Here is a 20,298-nt window from a genome sequence, read left to right as displayed (position 1 = left end):
CCAAACCAACATTGTCACCATCTCAGCCCACAGACATTATGAGACTAAGTTCCACAGATTGTCTCACCATCTGACTGTTTGATTATCACCATCTGTTTGTTCCAACTGTTTGCATCTCAGCTGTTCCGACCTGACCCTGCCTGGAATCTCAGCTGAGCAACAGCAATCAGCATCTCATCTGTTCCAACATGACAAAGACCAAAGCCATCTGTTCAGTACCGTTGATGACATGGTCACCATCTCATCTGTTCCAACACAGATGAATCTCATCTGTTCCAACATGACAAAAATAGTTCACCATCTCAGTTGTTCAACAACAAGAAAATAGCTTCAAGTGTTTTGTTCCAAATACATTATCACATCTCAATAAAAGAATGGACAGTCTGACCATCTCAGAGTTCCAACTGATGACATTTGCAGTTCTCCTGTTCAGACGATGACATTAAACAGCTGAGAACAGCAAGATGAGAACATCTCAAGTTCAATGACATTATCACATCTCAGTTCTGTCAATCTCAGCTGTTCCAAAGAGACAAGAATCTTTGAGAGGAATGTACATCTTCATCTGTTAAACATGACTATCCTGAAGCTGTTCCAGAAGAGGAAAGAACTTATCCCAGGAATGAAATCACCATCTACTTGTTGAAGTGGATTATACCATTGTAGTGTCAAACATGACAAATGTCACATCCCCGCTGATGCTCCAACATGACATTGACTGACTCATCCACGTTCTAACATAACATTGTACCATCCGGGCCTGTTCCGGAGTCAAATCACATAAGCTCTGTTCAAACAGTTATACTGTACATGTATTTGAGAAGTGCTATCATTTAGTTCAGAGTTAGCTTTGATTTTCTGACTTTTCCATTGGTTCAGTTGTAGGCCTCACCGGGCAAAAAATCACAGCAAAGTATTTGAAAGTCATTTCATGTATGTATTATATATGTATTCCACCCAACTCTGGTACCAAACCAAAGTTCCAACAGGACAGATCATCTCAGCTGTTTAAATATCACCATCTCAGCTGTTCTGATCTAAGAATCACCATCTCAGCTGTTCCAACCTGACATTATCACCATCTCATCTTTTCCAACATGACATTATCACCATCTCAGCTGTTCCAACCCAACATTATATATATATATCTTTAAATAAGCACACAAGTTTGTTTTAAACGATACAAGTGGAGCAAATTAAACTACTTGTTTACCATGATGTAAATCTACACGGCATGAAAGTTAAACATCGCACCTGCCGTTAGTGAAAACATGTATTCAGCTGATGCTTCGGTATGGAGCTAACGTGGGAATAAAAGGATCCACTTCCCTCTGTTTTGTTTTTGGTGAGAGGAGCTACGATACTTCAGACTGCCTGACATACAGACGCTACCAGACGGACCTGACGTGAATCAACTCCAGTCAGGGAAAATCTAATTACTGTGTTCAGTGTGTATACCACTTGCGTCCCAAATGGAACCATATTGCCTATTTAGTGCACTACTTTTTACCAGGGCCCTATGGGGTAGTGCACTACTTTTTATCAGGGCCCTATGGGGTAGTGCACTACTTTTTACCAGGGCCCTATGGGGTAGTGCACTACCTTTTACCAGGGCCCTATGGGGTAGTGCATTACTTTTTACCAGGTCCCTATGGGGTAGTGCATTACTTTTTACCAGGGCCCTATGGGGTAGTGCACTACTTTTTATTAGGGCCCTATAGGGTAGTGCACTACCTTTTACTAGGGCCCTATGGGGTAGTGCACTAATTTTTACCAGGGCCCTATGGGGTAGTGCACTACTGTTGACCGGAGCTCTATGGGCCCTGGAGGTGGGCTAGCTCCCCTAATGGGGTAGTGCACTACTAGCTCCCCTAATGGGGTAGTGCACTACTAGCTCCCCTAGCTCCCCCTTCTCCTTCTAATCTTGTCGTTAATCCCACCACAGTGTCCGACTTCAAATAGGCTTTACAGCAAAAGCACCACAAACGATTATGTTAGGTCAGAGCCAAGCCACAGAAAAACAGCCATTTTTCCAGCCAAAGAGAGGAGTCACAAAAATCAGAAATAGAGATAAAATTAATCACTAACCTTTGATGATCTTCATCAGATGACACTCATAGGACTTCATGTTACACAATACATTTATGTTTTGTTTGATAAAGTTCATATTTATATCAAAAAATCTCAGTATACATTGGCGCATTATGTTCAGTAGATCCAAAAATATCCGGTGATTTTGCAGAGAGCCACATCAATTTACAGAAATACTCATTATAAATGTTGATGAAAATACAAGTGTTATGCATGGAACTTTAGATACACTTCTCCTTAAGGCAACTGATGTCAGATTTCAAAAAAGCTTTACGGAAAAAGCAAACCATGCAATAACCTGAGTACGGCGCTCAGACAAACACATACATATATCCGCCATGTTGGAGTCAACAGAAGTCAGAAATAACATTATAAATATTCACTTACCTTTGATGATCTTCATCAGAATGCAGTCCCATGAATCCCAGTTCCAAAAAAATAAATGTTTGATTTGTTCGATAATGTCCATCATTTATGTCCAAATAGCTACTTTTGTTAGCGCGTTTGGAAAACAAGTTTGGTAAACAAGCAGACGAAATGTCAAAAAGTTCTGTTACAGTCCATAGAAACATATCAAACGATGTATGGAATCAATCTTTAGGATGTTTTTAACACAAGTCTTCAATAATATTCCAACTTGAGAATTCCTTTGTCTTCAGAAAAGCAAAGGAACGGGAGATAAGTCTCATGTGAAATGCACGTGACCAGTGCGTGACTGCTGGCAGACCTCTGACTCATTCCCCTCTCATTCAGCTCCCCTTCATATCAGAAGCCTCAAACAAGTTTCTAAAGACGGTTGACATCTCATGGAAGCCTTAGGAAGTGCAACATGACCAATATCCCACTGTAACTTCAATAGGGGCTGAGTTGAAAATCGATCAACCTCAGATTTCCCACTTCCTGGTTGGATTTTTTTCTCAGGTTTTTGCCTGCCATATGAGTTCTGTTATACTCAGTGGTTTTAACCGACAAGTCACCTTTTCCTCTTTCTCCACAGGCTTGTCACGGGCTCTTTTGTTCAAATGGGCTAAATCATTTCCACTTCAAAAAGTAATTTAGTGTAAAAAATGTGAGGAATACATGAAAAACCTTTAGCCGGTGATTGGTGAGTAGGTCCTAAACTGAATTTCCATTCCAGAAGTTTCTAAAGGATGGATGTGACCGCTTATCCCATTTTTATTTTGGGTCAAAATATTGATGAGATTTGGGAATTGATAAGAATTTGTTGCGGTGAAGCCTAACTCTCAAGGGAAACACATCAATTCTGTAATATGTTCTGACAAAGCCGCTGTGATAAACATGTTTTCAATTCCATTTGAAGCAATTTTGTTACAACAAAAGGAACTAATGTGTCAGGAATGTAAAACCCAGAGGCTGAAGAATGGAAAAAGTGAATACTACTTTTGATGTTTCAAATGTGAACAAATTGAATATTAAATCTATTACGTGTATTCAATGTCACACAAATGGAGAGAAATCCACTGGGAGATGTGTTGCATGCGTGCATTTCCAGTTCAGGTCAAGAAGTTTCATCTGAGCACTGAGGACTCTTTATCCATTTCATCAAAATATACAATAATTGAATATTCCCTCTAAACATTATGCGGTAAACCTACGTCAGCACTAAGCCCACTCTAATTCAATATTCCAAACCCCAGCAACAATTATCCTACGTACCAGATCTGTTTTTAGGATGTCTTGCCAACTCTTAAACCAAGGATCAGCACCTTCAAAAAATGTTTTGCCTAAAATGACATACCTAAATCTAACTGCCTGCAGCTCAGGCCCTGAAGCAAGGATATGCATATTCTTGATATCATTTTAAAGGAAACACTTTATGGAAATTTTAAATGAATGTAGGAGAATATAATACATTCGATCTGGTATAAGATAATACAAAGAAAAAATCATGTGTTTTTTTGTATTTTTCTTTTCACCATAATTTTGAAATGTAAGAGAATGGCCATAGTGTATTAGTCCAGCCCGGGCACAATTTAGATTTTGGACACTAGATGGCAGCAGTGTATGTGCAAAGTTTTAGACTGATCCAATGAACCATTATGGTTCAAAATGTTGTATCGAGGCAGCCCAAATGTGCTTAATTGCTTTATTAATACATACACGTTCATAACTGTGTACTCTCCTCAAACAATAGCATTTTATTATTTCACTGTAATAGCTACTGTAAATTGCAGTTAGATTAACAAGAATTTAAGCTTTCTGCCAATATCAGATATGTCTATGTCCTGGGAAATGCTCTTGATACTTACAACCTCAGGCAGCACACAGATCTGGGACTAGGCTATGAAAGAACTGATGGAAACGGAGACATGAAGATAGAGACAGTCCACACCACAACGTGGTTGGATCAGTTAAAAAGTCCCATTGATCAACTGACAAAGACAAAGCCAGCAGAGAGGGAATAATATGATAAGAGCTCAGTATGATTGAGCCAGGAATCCACACTGAAATGTTCACTTCCGTATAAACACAGCCCTCTGATATGCAATCAGGTATTTATAATGTCTGCTACAGTACAGGAGGGACTGCCAAGGAAAAGGAATATGTTGCTTTTATGATCTCTGATAATAATGTAGTGCAATACATGATGCCGTAAAACACTGATGTAAAATGGGCTGTAAATCAAATGTAACTGATTGAATGAGCTACGAGATACTGCAAAAGCAAATAACGACGTGTGTTTTTTCATCTCTGATAATAATGAATGCATGTGAGCTTTACAATACCTTCAAGCTCCCCCAGTTGGTTGCATTGGTATTCATGACAACGCCTTGTTGCTGGAAGGTCTTGATGCGCAGAGAGAGATGGAGGTTCTGACACTCCTCCTCCTCCTCGTCAGTCTGATACAGGTATTTCAGGTAGCCCGTCCCGTCAAAACTCACAGCAGACTCTGAAGTTTGAAAAACGGTGCAAATGTTAAATGCAATTTGTATGATTTCATTAAAAACAAGTCTAATTAACATGTAGTGACTAATATTTAAAAACACTAATTTTGGATGACTATCTGTCCGTCAAAGGAATAGTCAGGAAGGAATAGTCACTCAAATGTGTTCTCGTAATGAAATCTGCTTGATCAAATAGACTTTCATGTGGGAATCTTTCAAAGTTCATACAAATAAAAAATCCCCTCATGTATTTTGTTTCAGGCTCAGATCTTCCACATCGCTTTCCTAGAGATATTAGTTATTTTTTTTAGGCTTTGGGTTTAGCCAAAACAGTCTAACTAAAGAGGTGATAACCTCAACGGAATACCTCCACTAAATATGTCTGCCAGGGGGACAACAGTAACTAAGAAGACCCACAACAAGCAGATAATCACTAGCACTATCCTGGAGGCCCCTAGCTCCCAGCTGCACCCAGCTAATCCCCATTTGAATGTGAAGTGAGTTAGATCATGAAGGGGGTGACTTCAGGCTCCTACTGTGATCATAGAGAAGCTAGGAGACTATTTGACTGATAGGGTTCAATCCCAGGTCTACTGTGTGCTCAAAGTAAGTGTTAGCCAAGTAATCCAAAGCCTAGGTATTGACTTAGTGAGCTAATTCTGCAATTCTTCACGTCTCAGTCACATCTCATACAAGCTTGATAAGTAACCTTGTCTAGCTACCAAACCACCTCAGTTACACCTACCGTTGCAGGGGCAGACACTCTCCCAGGTGTGTTGTGGGGTGATGAAGCCGGTCCTGGCTGTGGCGTAGTGGCTCAGCCTCTCCCCTCTCATCTGGACTGAGTTCCTGCATCCTCTAGGAGGGCATTCTGTCCCTAGACACCCATTATGATGCACCTTGAGAACACTCAGTCCCAACGAGTCTTCTATGTCAGTGATGATCCCTGCCAGCCGGTTGGTTGGTAACGGTTCTACATTTCCACCATGCGGCCTCCATAGCAGCAGAACCTCCAGGACCAGGGAGTTGGGTTGCTGCTGTAGGCTCACCAGGTGGAGGTCTTGCCTGGTTATACCCAGGGCTGTGCTGAGGCTCCTCTGGAGGCCTCTCCAGTGGTCCCCCAGGAACTCCTCCGGGGAAAGCCCAGCCAGCTGCAGAGTGAGCCCAGCGTCCAGGGCCTGTTGTGTGGGTTTCCATACATGGACCTTCACCCCGGCCCACACGCTGAACTTCCCATCGGAGACGCTGACATTGAGGGAGTAGAGACCAGGTTTCAGGTCTTCATCGGCCCAGATCTTCCCATTCACCAAATCCACAGAGAACCTGGAGAGGCCTCCAGAGGTGCCTGAGCTCGGCCCTGGGTATCCCCCACCTGGAGACTCCGAAATCAGCTTGTAGTTTAGGATGTCGTGCAGGTCCTGGTCGGAGGCATGGAGCTTGCCTATGACTCGGTTGGAGAAGGTGTCTCCTGTGGTGGTGATGAAGACTTCCAGGGGCATCACAGAAGGAGGGTACTTGCTCTGCTCAGTGACGTTGATCTTCACCACGCAGATGGAGGAGAGAGGAGGGTGTCCGCTGTCTGTCACCTGAAGTAAGGGCATGAATAGAAACACACATGATCAAATGTCAGTATCTGCTAGTACTATGTAGGTATAAATTTATACTCCATTTCGACATCCCAAATAACCAGTGGACATATATAGACGTCAGATAAGCTGATTACAACCAGGTAAATATGTTTTACCTGCAGGGATCCGTTTTATTACAGGAAGATTCGTCACCTGTATTTTCAGTAGGTGCTGTGGCTTGATCTTCTTCTTCAGAGGGGCAGAGATGGACAACAGACCTCCCTGGTCTACGTGGAAGCGGCGGTCCTCGTTCCCAGACGCGATGTGGAATGTGAAGGGCGGTCCATTGTGAGGGGTGTCTCTGTCTGTGACCACCAGCTGGAGGATGCTGCTACCGATGGCCTCGCCCTCCTGACAAGGAACATATGGTACCATCGTTAGGTATGTCGTCATGCTATCATACAAACTAGGTCAAGCCTTCCATCTCACCGCGTTCCACAAGGGCCTAAAACAAGACAGACCCTAATGATTTTACTACATTGCAAAAGCGTGCTGATCGTGATCTTATCTTGAAAAATGTCAAAAGTTTCCAATGAGTGCCGGAGGTTTCCACCTGGAATGGATGCTACAGTGCTTGACTGGGTGCTGGTATGAGCTCGTCTACACCTGTTGTCTTCGGCACATGAAAGCGGATGAGCTCACATCAATGTGTTACAATTTGTCAGAACAAGCACAGGTTTCAGATAGCCTAGCCTTCTAGGTAGCCTAGTGGTTAGAGAGTTGGGCTAGTAACCAAACGTATTGCTGGATCGAATCCCCGAGCTGACAAGGTAAAAAATCAGTCGTTCTGCCCCTGAACAAGGCAGTTAACCCAATGTGCGCTGAAGACGTGGATGTTGATTGTGGCAGCCCCCCGCACCTCTCTGATTCAGAGGGGATGGGTTAAATGCAGAAGACACATTTCAGTGGAATGCATTCAGTTAATGCAACTGACTAGGTCTCCCCCTTTCTCCTCAGGTCATTCCATTTCAGCTGGGACTGCAAGAACAGGTCACTGAAACAGAGTGCCCTGTTGGCAAAGATAGGTGGCTTGTTCATTCAATATGGCATTGTCCAGATGGATGGATGTACATTTGTATCTCACACTGTTGCAGTCTCTGGGATGAGATGTTCCCACGGAAGTCCTGGGGTCACTGAAGACAGTAAATGTGAATTCAATTTTCGTATTTGAATTGTTTCCGAGAGTTTATAAACAGCTATGAATTTGGATGTGTTTCATTGTACTGTAAATGCAATGGATTTATTATTACAGAGAAATGGTGTTATTCTGTTGGTCGGACGGCAGACAGTTCAAAGAGGAGAAACACAGGGAAGGGCTGCTATTATTTAAATTGAGTTGATTAGATTAGAATCTGGATGTGTTGTTCCTGCCTATTGTTTTTACTGGCAAAGTGCTACGAAATGTTCATTCAGGTTGGGGGCGACTTCCTGCTTGAATTTGGTTCAAAGGACAGTGATTTTGCTCATATTTTGAGAACGTGTTAGCAGGGTCCTGTGTGTATCAGACACGTGTAACCGCGTTGAGTCTTATTTAGTGGAGAGTTATTTACTCAGTGTATTCTGTAATGTGTCATGTGTGTCATGCCATTGTTTGAGTGTTTCATCCTTTCATAATGAATAAATCCTATTAGTTTAATTGGGTAAATTGCATTCCTCGTTTCCTCTTTAAGGAATACCTAGGATAGGATAAGTAATCCTTCTCACCCCCCTTTAAGATTTAGATGCACTATTGTAAAGTGACTGTTCCACTGGATGTCATAAGGTGAATGCACCAATTTGTAAGTCGCTCTGGATAAGAGCGTCTGCTAAATGACTTAAATGTAAATGTAAGTCTTTGAATGACTATAGGCTCATAATTTAGCAGGTCTATTTGGTAGTTGTCATACACACACCATATGTCTTGGTTCCACCTTGACATCCCTGATCTACTTCCCTCAATATCTTAATGCTAGAACCTTGGTCACCAGGGTTAGCTATTTGTATCTCAATTCAAATGTTATCTGTCACATGTGCCGAATACAACAGGTCTACACTTTCCCGTGAAATGCTTAGTTACGAGCCCTTTAACCAACAATGCAGAGTTAAACAGTAAGAACAATCGAGTCCCTTAATATTTGGTACAAGATAGATCCATGTTCATTATAGCCACACTACTAAGTGGTGATGGAAGAACGGCCTTGACTAGAGTCTCTAGATCCACAGAGCCTGTTGCGTTTAGTCACATAGTAATGGAGTCAGATTGATGAATGTAGTTTATTATATTCATCCATTTTCATTATATTTTAATTATATTTTATTATACATGGTTACAAGCCATCACAAGACCAATAAACTGCTCTCCCTTTACGGGTTGAATGGCCCTGAGAAGTTCAGGAGTAGGGTTGAATGGTCCTGAGAAGGTCAGGTGTAAGGTTGAATGGTCCTGAGAAGGTCAGGTGTAAGGTTGAATGGTCCTGAGAAGGTCAGGAGTAAGGTTGAATGGTCCTGAGAAGGTCAGGAGTAGGGTTGAATGGTCCTGAGAAGGTCAGGAGTAAGGTTGAATGGTCCTGAGAAGGTCAGGAGTAGGGTTGAATGGTCCTGAGAAGGTCGGGAGTAGGGTTGAATGGTCCTGAGAAGGTCAGGTGTAAGGTTGAATGGTCCTGAGAAGGTCAGGTGTAAGGTTGAATGGTCCTGAGAAGGTCAGGTGTAAGGTTGAATGGTCCTGAGAAGGTCAGGAGTAAGGTTGAATGGTCCTGAGAAGGTCAGGAGTAGGGTTGAATGGTCCTGAGAAGGTCGGGAGTAGGGTTGAATGGTCCTGAGAAGGTCAGGTGTAAGGTTGAATGGTCCTGAGAAGGTCAGGAGTAGGGTTGAATGGTCCTGAGAAGGTCAGGTGTAAGGTTGAATGGTCCTGAGAAGGTCAGGAGTAGGGTTGAATGGTCCTGAGAAGGTCGGGAGTAGGGTTGAATGGTCCTGAGAAGGTCAGGTGTAAGGTTGAATGGCCCTGAGAAGTTCAGGAGTAGGGTTGAATGGCGGGGACCCAGTTACCAAGATTTACCGGGATTTACTGCCCAAAATCACTCCCTTTTCCCAGTGATAAATATCTGAAATGGAACTGTTCTCTGCGGCCTCTGCATGATGAATCAACGCTCAGGGTGAGGACAGACAGCTCATCTCAGGGTGGGGACAGACAGCCCATCTCAGGGTGGGGACAGACAGCTCATCGCAGGGTGGGGACAGACAGCTCATCTCAGGGTGGGGACAGACAGCTCATCTCAGGGTGGGGACAGACAGCCCATCTCAGGGTGGGGACAGACAGCCCATCTCAGGGTGGGGACAGACAGCCCATCTCAGGGTGGGGACAGACAGCCCATCTCAGGGTGGGGACAGACAGCCCATCTCAGGGTGGGGACAGACAGCCCATCTCAGGGTGGGGACAGACAGCCCATCTCAGGGTGGGGACAGACAGCCCATCTCAGGGTGGGGACAGACAGCCCATCTCAGGGTGGGGACAGACAGCTCATCTCAGGGTGGGGACAGACAGCCCATCTCAGGGTGGGGACAGACAGCCCATCTCAGGGTGGGGACAGACAGCCCATCTCAGGGTGGGGACAGACAGCCCATCTCAGGGTGGGGACAGACAGCCCATCTCAGGGTGGGGACAGACAGCCCATCTCAGGGTGGGGACAGACAGCCCATCTCAGGGTAGGGACAGACAGCCCATCTCAGGGTGGGGACAGACAGCCCATCTCAGGGTGGGGACAGACAGCCCATCTCAGGGTGGGTGGGGACAGACAGCCCATCTCAGGGTAGGGACAGACAGCCCATCTCAGGGTGGGGACAGACAGCCCATCTCAGGGTGGGGACAGACAGCCCATCTCAGGGTGGGGACAGACAGCCCATCTCAGGGTGGGGACAGACAGCCCATCTCTGGGTGGGGACAGACAGCCCATCTCTGGGTGGGGACAGACAGCCCATCTCTGGGTGGGGACAGACAGCCCATCTCTGGGTGGGGACAGACAGCCCATCTCAGGGTGGGGACAGACAGCCCATCTCAGGGTGGGGACAGACAGCCCATCTCAGGGTAGGGACAGATAGCCCATCTCAGGGTAGGGACAGACAGCCCATCTTTTCTAGTCTAGCTTTTCCTGCACAGCTAAGGAGCGTATTTTTTAAAGAGAGGCCAGCAGATCTAGAACAGGATTATCTTTTTTGGATGCAATTTGAATGGAGTTGGAGCGAGAAAGACAGAGAACTGTATTGTAGCTGCTCATTATTTAGTCTAGTAAATAAAACCTTGAATTCATTATTTGTGGCATTGAGTTCATTGGGTTCTTGAGGTTCCAGAACTTGACGACGTTCCAGAACTTGACGAGGTTCCAGAACTTGATGACGTTCCCGAACTTGACGAGGTTCCAGAACTTGACGAGGTTCCAGAACTTGACGAGGTTCCAGAACTTTACGAGGTTCCAGAACAGACGTTCCAGAACTTGACGACGTTCCAGAACTTGACGAGGTTCCAGAACTTGATGACGTTCCCGAACTTGACAACGTTTCAGAACTTAAACATATTAAATTGACTGTTGATTAAGACTGTTGTTGATATAGAATTCATGGTGCAACAGTTCACGTTAACTCCCAAAATAGTTCATTCAAGGGTCTGTCTATGTTAAAACCTTTAGTGGTGCCCCTATTAGATTCATTTGGATAGGATAATTTATTCATTGCATAATTAATTATCTTGAATATGATTAAATTAGCCAAAAGTCACAGCACACGCCTGATTGGTTCTTCAGCTCTCGATCATTCCACTCCTGGAGTGTAGAGGCAGCTGAGGATAGCCAGCTGTCAGGATGCTGATCGTGTAGAGGGAGAGAAACTGTGTGTGTGTGTGTGTGTGTGTGTGCGTGTGCGTGTGCGTGTGTGCGTGTGTTTGTGTGTAAGGGCCTGTGTTGGTACCTGAAGGACCAGGTTGTGTTTCATCTGGGAGAAGACAGGTGGGTTGTCGTTGACATCGGACACGGTCAAGGTCACTTGGACCGCGGTAGACAAAGGAGGGTCTCCCTCATCAGCTGCTTGGACCGTCAGAGAGTAGTGAGTGATCTGGGACAGGCAGAGAGACCAGTTAGATACAGGATATCACGGTTCTACTATTTTCTTGACTTTCTCTTAGCTCCTTAGCAAGGGGCTTCAACACTGCATCTCAAGGGAACCCTGTTCTGAGCAGTTTTTTTCAACTTTATTCCTTCCCCATATAAAAGCCCAAACTAAACCCCCCCTCACCTCCTCTCTGTCCAGCGTAGCCCTGACTATGACCTCTCCACTACGAGGGTCGATGCTGAACTGTCCATGAGGGTCTCCACTGGAGATGGAATACTGGATAAGGTTGTTCAACGGCCCATCCAGGTCGATGGCTGTCACCTTGGAGTGGGGGAAGGAGGGTGAAGGGGGGGGGGGGAGAAGCAGGAGAAGCGGGAGAGAGAAGAGAGAAGAGAGAAGAGATAAGGGGGTGAGAAGAGGAAAAAGATAAGAGGAAAGAGATAAGAGGGAAGAGATAAGAGGAAAGAGATAAGAGTGAGTTGAGAGGAGAAAGAGAAGAGGAAACAGTAAGCCTCATTGAACTGAGCTGCTTGGAAGAATATCAGTCTGATCATTATTAGCTCAACCAAACTGCCATGTTCTCTAAGTACTTAGATGTGTGTCTGTCCAAATGCCAAATTCAAAACAACTTGATTAGTCCCCTCAGGGAAATGACTTGTCATTGAACACATTGAATGGTGTATTACAGTAACTGGTTTCTAAAGTGACAGTTGACAGTTGACAGTTGAGAGTGAAAACTACCTGCATCACCACATCACCAGGCGACAGGTCCTCTGAGACGTCAGCACTGTAGTCTCCCTGTCCGAACACGGGCGTGTTGTCATTGACATCTGTGATGTTGATAATCACCATTGTGATGTCGCTCAGAGTCGACTTGCCTCTCGTCCCCTCCAATGACAGGTAGTATTCACGACACCGCTCAAAGTCTAAAGAGCCATTCACAGCCAGAACACCTGAAAAACACACAACACAAACTCTATTCATTTAACTGACAGCTGTGTTTTAACTTGGTTTTGTACACACTAACACAGTCCTGGGTTGGCAGATGTGGGTTTTGAGTATATGTTCTCAGCCTTCATTAAAAAATAGGAAAAATTACAGCATTTTCCAAAGATGACCACAGTAACAACATATTAAATGCCATCTTGCGGTGCTCTTTTATTAAAAACAAAACACAGATATGTTTTTGTCAGCGCTATCTGATTGTCTTTGTTCTGTTTCCCCAAAAACATAAATGCAGTCAAACAGGTGTTGGGTTCTACCTGTTAATAGTACCAGGATGTAGAGAAATGGGGATTGTAAAATATACATCTGTTCCAGCCCAATTTAACTACAGTACCAGGAAGTAGAGATAAGGACATGTCTTGAGTAGATTGGAGTTGTCCCTTCTCTCCTGTTCCAAGGAAAGCGTTGCCTCAACATCAGAAATGTATGTTATTGGTTAAGTTTAGGTAAAAGGGTGTCCATAGCAGGAAGGTGTTTGCCGTAATATTGGGTATGGATTGTGATTTTAAATATTCTACATTTGGCTTGTCTCACGTTATCTGAACATCCCTTACTGTAGCTATGGTTAGAAAAGCCACAGAGTGCAGCAGCACAGTACATTTACGCAAATAAGATTTTTTTCTTAACTGACTTGCCTAGTTAAATAAAAAGTAAAATAAATCTATTGGTGTTCTGTACCCTGGTGGAAACCTTTCACAGCTCTCATATTCAGCCGACAGGCTGATGTGAAAACGACCGATACCAAACAGACTTGAAAACAAACACCAGAGAAATTTCTGCCGTTAATAATTGTCATTTCATTGTTGTCTCTGTCAAACTCCCTCCTACCCATCCCCCCTCTCTCTCTTCTTCTCTCACTCTTTCTCTCTCTCTTTCTCTCTCTCATACTCCCTCCCACCCCCCTCTTGCTCTCTCACTCTCTCGCTCTCTCACTATTTCTCTCTCTCTTTCTCTCACCCCCAATCTCTCTGTCTCCCCCCTCTCCTTCTCATCCCCCTCTCTTTCTCTTTCACTCTCTGTGTGTCTGTCTCCCCCCTCTCCTTCTCATCCCCCTCTCTTTCTCTCACCCCCCCTCTCTCTGTCTCCCCCCTCTCCTTCTCATCCCCCCCTCTTTCTCTTTCACTCTCTGTGTGTCTGTCTCCCCGCTCTCCTTCTCATCCCCCTCTCTTTCTCTCTCACTTCTTCCATCTCTCTATCTCTCAGCTGCAGAAACAGACACCTGTAAATGGAGGAAAGAGAGCGTTCCTGGATTCCTGGGGCATCTGTCAGTCTGGTTTACACACTTCCTTAACATAAGACAAGATAACAACATAACAACTGTCATAACCGCCACCTGCATTCCTTTAAAATACCCACCAGGTTTCAACATGTGCAATAATATCACACAGGTACAATTCTCTGTTCGTTGAGGTAGTTGAAGACTTCTAGACCCTCACCTTGTCTGTTCGTTGAGGTAGTTGACTTCTAGACCCTCACCTTGTCTGTTTGTTGAGGTAGTTGACTTCTAGGCCCTCACCTTGTCTGTTCGTTGAGGTAGTTGACTTCTAGACCCTCACCTTGTCTGTTTGTTGAGGTAGTTGACTTCTAGGCCCTCACCTTGTCTGTTCGTTGAGGTAGTTGACTTCTAGACCCTCACCTTGTCTGTTCGTTGAGGTAGTTGACTTCTAGACCCTCACCCTGTCTGTTCGTTGAGGTAGTTGAAGACTTCTAGACCCTCACCTTGTCTGTTCGTTGAGGTAGTTGACTTCTAGACCCTCACCTTGTCTGTTTGTTGAGGTAGTTGACTTCTAGGCCCTCACCTTGTCTGTTCGTTGAGGTAGTTGACTTCTAGACCCTCACCTTGTCTGTTTGTTGAGGTAGTTGACTTCTAGGCCCTCACCTTGTCTGTTTGTTGAGGTAGTTGACTTCTAGACCCTCACCTTGTCTGTTTGTTGAGGTAGTTGACTTCTAGACCCTCACCTTGTCTGTTTGTTGAGGTAGTTGACTTCTAGACCCTCACCTTGTCTGTTTGCTGAGGTAGTTGACTTCTAGACCCTCACCTTGTCTGTTTGTTGAGGTAGTTGACTTCTAGACCCTCACCTTGTCTGTTTGTTGAGGTAGTTAAGGTTAGAAAAAGGGTTAAGGATAAACTAACACGCAACAAAAAATGTACTTTTGACACCAATTTGACAGAAGCTGTAACCCATCTAGACATGACCATATTCAAGGGTTTGGGTCAATTCGAATCAAAGTTATTTCAGCAAGTGATTTGAATTTAATATCCAAAAATAGCTTCTCCTTTATCAGTTTATTGAGAGGTCATTGAAAATAATTGAATTGTAATTTTAGTTTACTTCCTGAATTGTTTGATTTCAACCCTGAACTCATGTTGGAACTGAGTTGGTAAATATGCCACCTGATTTTCACTGACGTTCCAATGAGAAAAGAGAAAAATAACTGAAGTTGGACAAACTAAAGAAAATTACCCAATGTACTGTGTTATACTGCAGGGCTCTGCTCTGAAGAAAGACAACAAAGAGAATCACACATTTAAACTCATTCAGTCCTCTAAACTCTCTCTTTCATGTGACTAGCTGAGACCAAAGAAAATAACATTAAGCTTCCACGTCTGTCTCCATTGATACAACATGTAATACATAACATTAAGCTTCCACGTCTGTCTCCATTGATACAACATGTAATACATAACATTAAGCTTCCACGTCTGTCTCCACTGATACAACATATAATACATAACATTCTCCACGCCTGTCTCCACTGATACAACATGTAATACATAACATTGAGCTTCCACGTCTGTCTCCACATGTAATACATAACAACATGTAATACATAACATTAAGCTTCCACGTCTGTCTCCATTGATACAACATGTAATACATAACATTAAGCTTCCACGCCTGTCTCCATTGATACAACATGTAATACATAACATTAAGCTTCCACGCCTGTCTCCATTGATACAACATGTAATACATAACATTAAGCTTCCACGCCTGTCTCCATTGATACAACATGTAATACATAACATTGAGCTTCCACGTCTGTCTCCACTGATACAACATGTAATACATAACATTAAGCTTCCACGCCTGTCTCCATTGATACAACATGTAATACATAACATTAAGCTTCCACGCCTGTCTCCACCGATACAACATGTAATACATAACATTAAGCTTCCACGTCTGTTTCCACTGATACAACATGTAATACATAACATTAAGCTTCCACGTCTGTCTCCATTGATACAACATGTAATACATAACATTAAGCTTCCACGTCTGTCTCCATTGATACAACATGTAATACATAACATTAAGCTTCCACGTCTGTCTCCACTGATACAACATATAATACATAACATTAAGCTTCCACGTCTGTCTCCACTGATACAACATGTAATACATAACATTAAGCTTCCACGCCTGTCTCCACTGATACAACATGTAATACATAACATTAAGCTTCCACGTCTGTCTCCATTGATACAACATGTAATACATAACATTAAGCTTCCACATTAAGCTTCTGTCTCCATTGATACAACATGTAATACATAACATTAAGCTTCCACGCCTGTCTCCATTGATACAACATGTAATACATAACATTGAGCTTCCACGTCTGTCTCCACTGATACAACATGTAATACATAACATTAAGCTTCCACGTCTGTCTCCATAGATACAACATGTAATACATAACATTAAGCTTCCACGCCTGTCTCCATTGACACAACATATAATACATAACATTAAGCTTCCACGCCTGTCTCCATTGATACAACATGTAATACATAACATTAAGCTTCCACGCCTGTCTCCATTGATACAACATGTAATACATAACATTGAGCTTCCACGTCTGTCTCCACTGATACAACATGTAATACATAACATTAAGCTTCCACGTCTGTCTCCACTGATACAACATCTAATAAATAACATTAAGCTTCCACGTCTGTCTCCATTGATACAACATGTAATACATAACATTAAGCTTCCACGTCTGTCTCCACTGATACAACATGTAATACATAACATTAAGCTTCCACGTCTGTCTCCACTGATACAACATATAATACATAACATTAAGCTTCCACGTCTGTCTCCACTGATACAACATGTAATACATAACATTAAGCTTCCACGCCTGTCTCCACTGATACAACATCCAATAAATAACATTAAGCTTCCACGTCTGTCTCCATTGATACAACATGTAATACATAACATTAAGCTTCCACGTCTGTCTCCATTGATACAACATGTAATACATAACATTAAGCTTCCACGTCTGTCTCCACTGATACAACATGTAATACATAACATTAAGCTTCCACGTCTGTCTCCACTGATACAACATGTAATACATAACAATAAGCTTCCACGTCTGTCTCCACTGATACAACATGTAATACATAACATTAAGCTTCCACGTCTGTCTCCACTGATACAACATGTAATACATAACTAAACAAACGACTTTGTTGCATTGACACAATGGTAAGAGAACAGCTGTGTGGTGGGATGATTACTCCTGGGATGGAACTACAGACGGGTGGGTGGATTAAGTCGTCGACAAGCCCGGATAATGAACGGTTTAACAACTGATACAGACATTGGTTTGGCTCAGTCCAACCGACCTCTATGAGACTCCTGCCCTGCTACGGTATAGCAGAGCAGGGAGGATTTGTAGTGAAGGGACACCAAGAGAAATCAGGGAGAAAATAAACTCCAGGCGTCTGTGGTGGTGTCACGAGGTACACCACCACGGACGTGGCACCACCATAAGACCAGGCAGTATAATACATTATTGACAATAGCACACCCCACACCATAACACCTCCTCCTCCATGCTTCATGGTGGGAAATACACATGCTGGGATAATCCGTTCACCCACACCGCATCTCACAAAGACACGGCGATTGGAACCAAAAATCTCCAACAGGGACTCCAGACCAAAGGACACATTTCCACCGGTCTGACGTCCATTGTTCATGTTTCTTGGCCTAAGAAAGTCTCTTCTTCTTATTGGTGTCCTTTAGTAGGGGTTTCTTTTGAAGCAATTCGACCATGAAGTCCTGATTCACACAGTCTCTTCTGAACAGTTGATGTTGAGATGTGTCTGTTACTTGAACTCTGTGAAGCATTTATTTGGGCTGCAATTTCTGAGGCTGGTAACTCTAATGAACTTATCCTCTGCAGCAGAGGTAACTCTGGGTCTTCCTTTCCTGTGGCGGTCCTCATGAGAGCCAGTTTCATAATAGCGCTTGATGGTTTTTGCGACTGCACTTGAAGAAACATTCAAAGTTCTTGAAATGTTCTGTATTGACTGACCATGTCATAAAGTAATAATGGACTGTTGGTTCTCTTTGCTTATTTGAGCTGTACTTGCGATAATATGGACTTGGTATTTTACCAAATAGGGCTATCTTCTGTATACCACCCCTACCTTGTCACAACACAATTGATTGGCTCAAACGCATTAAGAAGGAAAGAAATTCCACAAGTTAACTTTTAACAAGGCACACCTGCTAATTGAAATGCATTCCAGGTGACCTCATGAAGCTGGTTGAGAGAAAGTTGTCATCAAGGCAAAGGATGGCTACTTTGAAGGATCTCAGTATATAAAATATATTTTGATTTGTTTAACACTTTTTTGGTTACTACATGATTCCATTTGTGTTATTTCATAGTTGTGATGTCTTCACTATTATTCTACAATGGAGGAAATAGTCATAAATAAAGAAAAACCCTGGAATGAGTAGCCGTTCTAAAACTTTTGACCGGTATTATATATCAACAGGACCTTTACAAAATCTATCAAAAGTGCACCAGTGTTGACAATGTACTTTCAATAATTTCTCTGCCTCGTTGTGCAATACTGCTCCGATGCCTGACTTCTGAGTATCAAATAGAAAGCAGACCTTCTAACTCTGACAAAACATTAAAGAAATGGCAATATATTGCAGTCAGCAACATAACCAGGTGAATAGGTATTTGCTATACCCTTTAGATTTCCATCAACCTTATAAGTGGGCTTCTCTGCCTTCTGCCAGGTCTTTCTTGCTGACGTGGGATTCAAAATGATTGTGCTTCATAAATATATTAATTTGCCCAAATAAACTCAAATAAACTTTATGGAAAATTATGGAATGTTTTGGAATCTCACAGAACCTTACTGACCCATGGAACTCCTGGAAGTGACGGAACAGAACCTTACTGACCCATGGAACTCCTGGAAGTGACGGAACAGAACCTTACTGACCCATGGAACTCCTGGAAGTGATGGAACAGAACCTTACTGACCCATGGAACTCCTGGAAGTGACGGAACAGAACCTTACTGACCCATGGAACTCCTGGAAGTGACGGAACAGAACCTTACTGACCCATGGAACTCCTGGAAGTGATGGAACAGAACCTTACTGACCCATGGAACTCCTGGAAGTGACGGAACAGAACCTTACTGACCCATGGAACTCCTGGAAGTGACGGAACAGAACCTTACTGACCCATGGAACTCCTGGAAGTGACGGAACAGAACCTTACTGACCCATGGAACTCCTGGAAGTGACAGAACAGAACCTTACTAACATGTGGAACTCCTGGAAGTGACTGAACAGAACCTTACTAACCCATGGAACTCCTGGAAGTGATGGAACAGAACCTTACTGACCCATGGAACTCCTGGAAGTGAAGGAACAGAACCTTACTGACCCGTGGAACTCCTGGAAGTGACGGAACAGAACCTTACTGACCCGTGGAACTCCTGGAAGTGACTGAACAGAACCTTACTAACTCGTGGAACTCCTTGAAGTGACGGAACAGAACCTTACTGACCCATGGAACTCCTGGAAGTGACGGAACAGAACCTTACTAACTCCTGGAACTCCTGGAAGTGACTGAACAGAACCTTACTAACATGTGGAACTCCTGGAAGTGACAGAACAGAACCTTACTAACATGTGGAACTCCTGGAAGTGACAGAACAGAACCTTACTAACACGTGGAACTCCTGGAAGTGACGGAACAGAACCTTACTAACTCATGGAACTCCTGGAAGTGACGGAACAGAACCTTACTAACTCATGGAACTCCTGGAAGTGACTGAACAGAACCTTACTAACATGTGGAACTCCTGGAAGTGACAGAACAGAACCTTACTAACATGTGGAACTCCTGGAAGTGACGGAACAGAACCTTACTAACTCATGGAACTGACGGAACAGAACCTTACTAACCCATGGAACTCCCATGGAACTCCTGGAAGTGACTTAACAGTGGAACTCCTGGAAGTGACGGAACAGAACCTTACTAACTCATGGAACTCCTGGAAGTGACGGAACAGAACCTTACTAACCCATGGAACTCCTGGAAGTGACGGAACAAAACTAACTCATGGAACTCCTGGAAGTGACGGAACAGAACCTTACTAACATGTGGAACTCCTGGAAGTGACTGAACAGAACCTTACTAACCCATGGAACTCCTGGAAGTGATGGAACAGAACCTTACTAACTCATGGAACTCCTGGAAGTGACTGAACAGAACCTTACTAACCCATGGAACTCCTGGAAGTGACGG

At 43.5% G+C, this 20,298-nt stretch overlaps 1 protein-coding gene across 1 annotated transcript in view; it reads right to left on the bottom strand.

The window, feature by feature from the left end:
• LOC118375186 (protocadherin Fat 2-like) overlaps positions 1-20,298 on the bottom strand; it is a 76,748-nt gene that overhangs the window by 9,886 nt on the left and 46,564 nt on the right. Inside the window, exons 18-23 of the mRNA XM_052516678.1 lie at positions 12,443-12,654; positions 11,885-12,022; positions 11,561-11,704; positions 6,779-6,976; positions 5,743-6,583; positions 4,839-5,002 (exon numbers count right to left, since the gene is read on the bottom strand). Coding sequence (XP_052372638.1) covers positions 4,839-5,002; positions 5,743-6,583; positions 6,779-6,976; positions 11,561-11,704; positions 11,885-12,022; positions 12,443-12,654 — 1,697 coding nt within the window. The remainder of the gene's footprint in view (positions 1-4,838; positions 5,003-5,742; positions 6,584-6,778; positions 6,977-11,560; positions 11,705-11,884; positions 12,023-12,442; positions 12,655-20,298) is intronic.

The sequence above is a fragment of the Oncorhynchus keta genome, chromosome 4 (assembly GCF_023373465.1).
Source record: "Oncorhynchus keta strain PuntledgeMale-10-30-2019 chromosome 4, Oket_V2, whole genome shotgun sequence".
Taxonomy (NCBI): domain Eukaryota; kingdom Metazoa; phylum Chordata; class Actinopteri; order Salmoniformes; family Salmonidae; genus Oncorhynchus; species Oncorhynchus keta.
The sequence above is the reverse complement of the archived record's forward strand: the minus strand, read 5'-3'. Positions and strand labels throughout refer to the sequence as shown.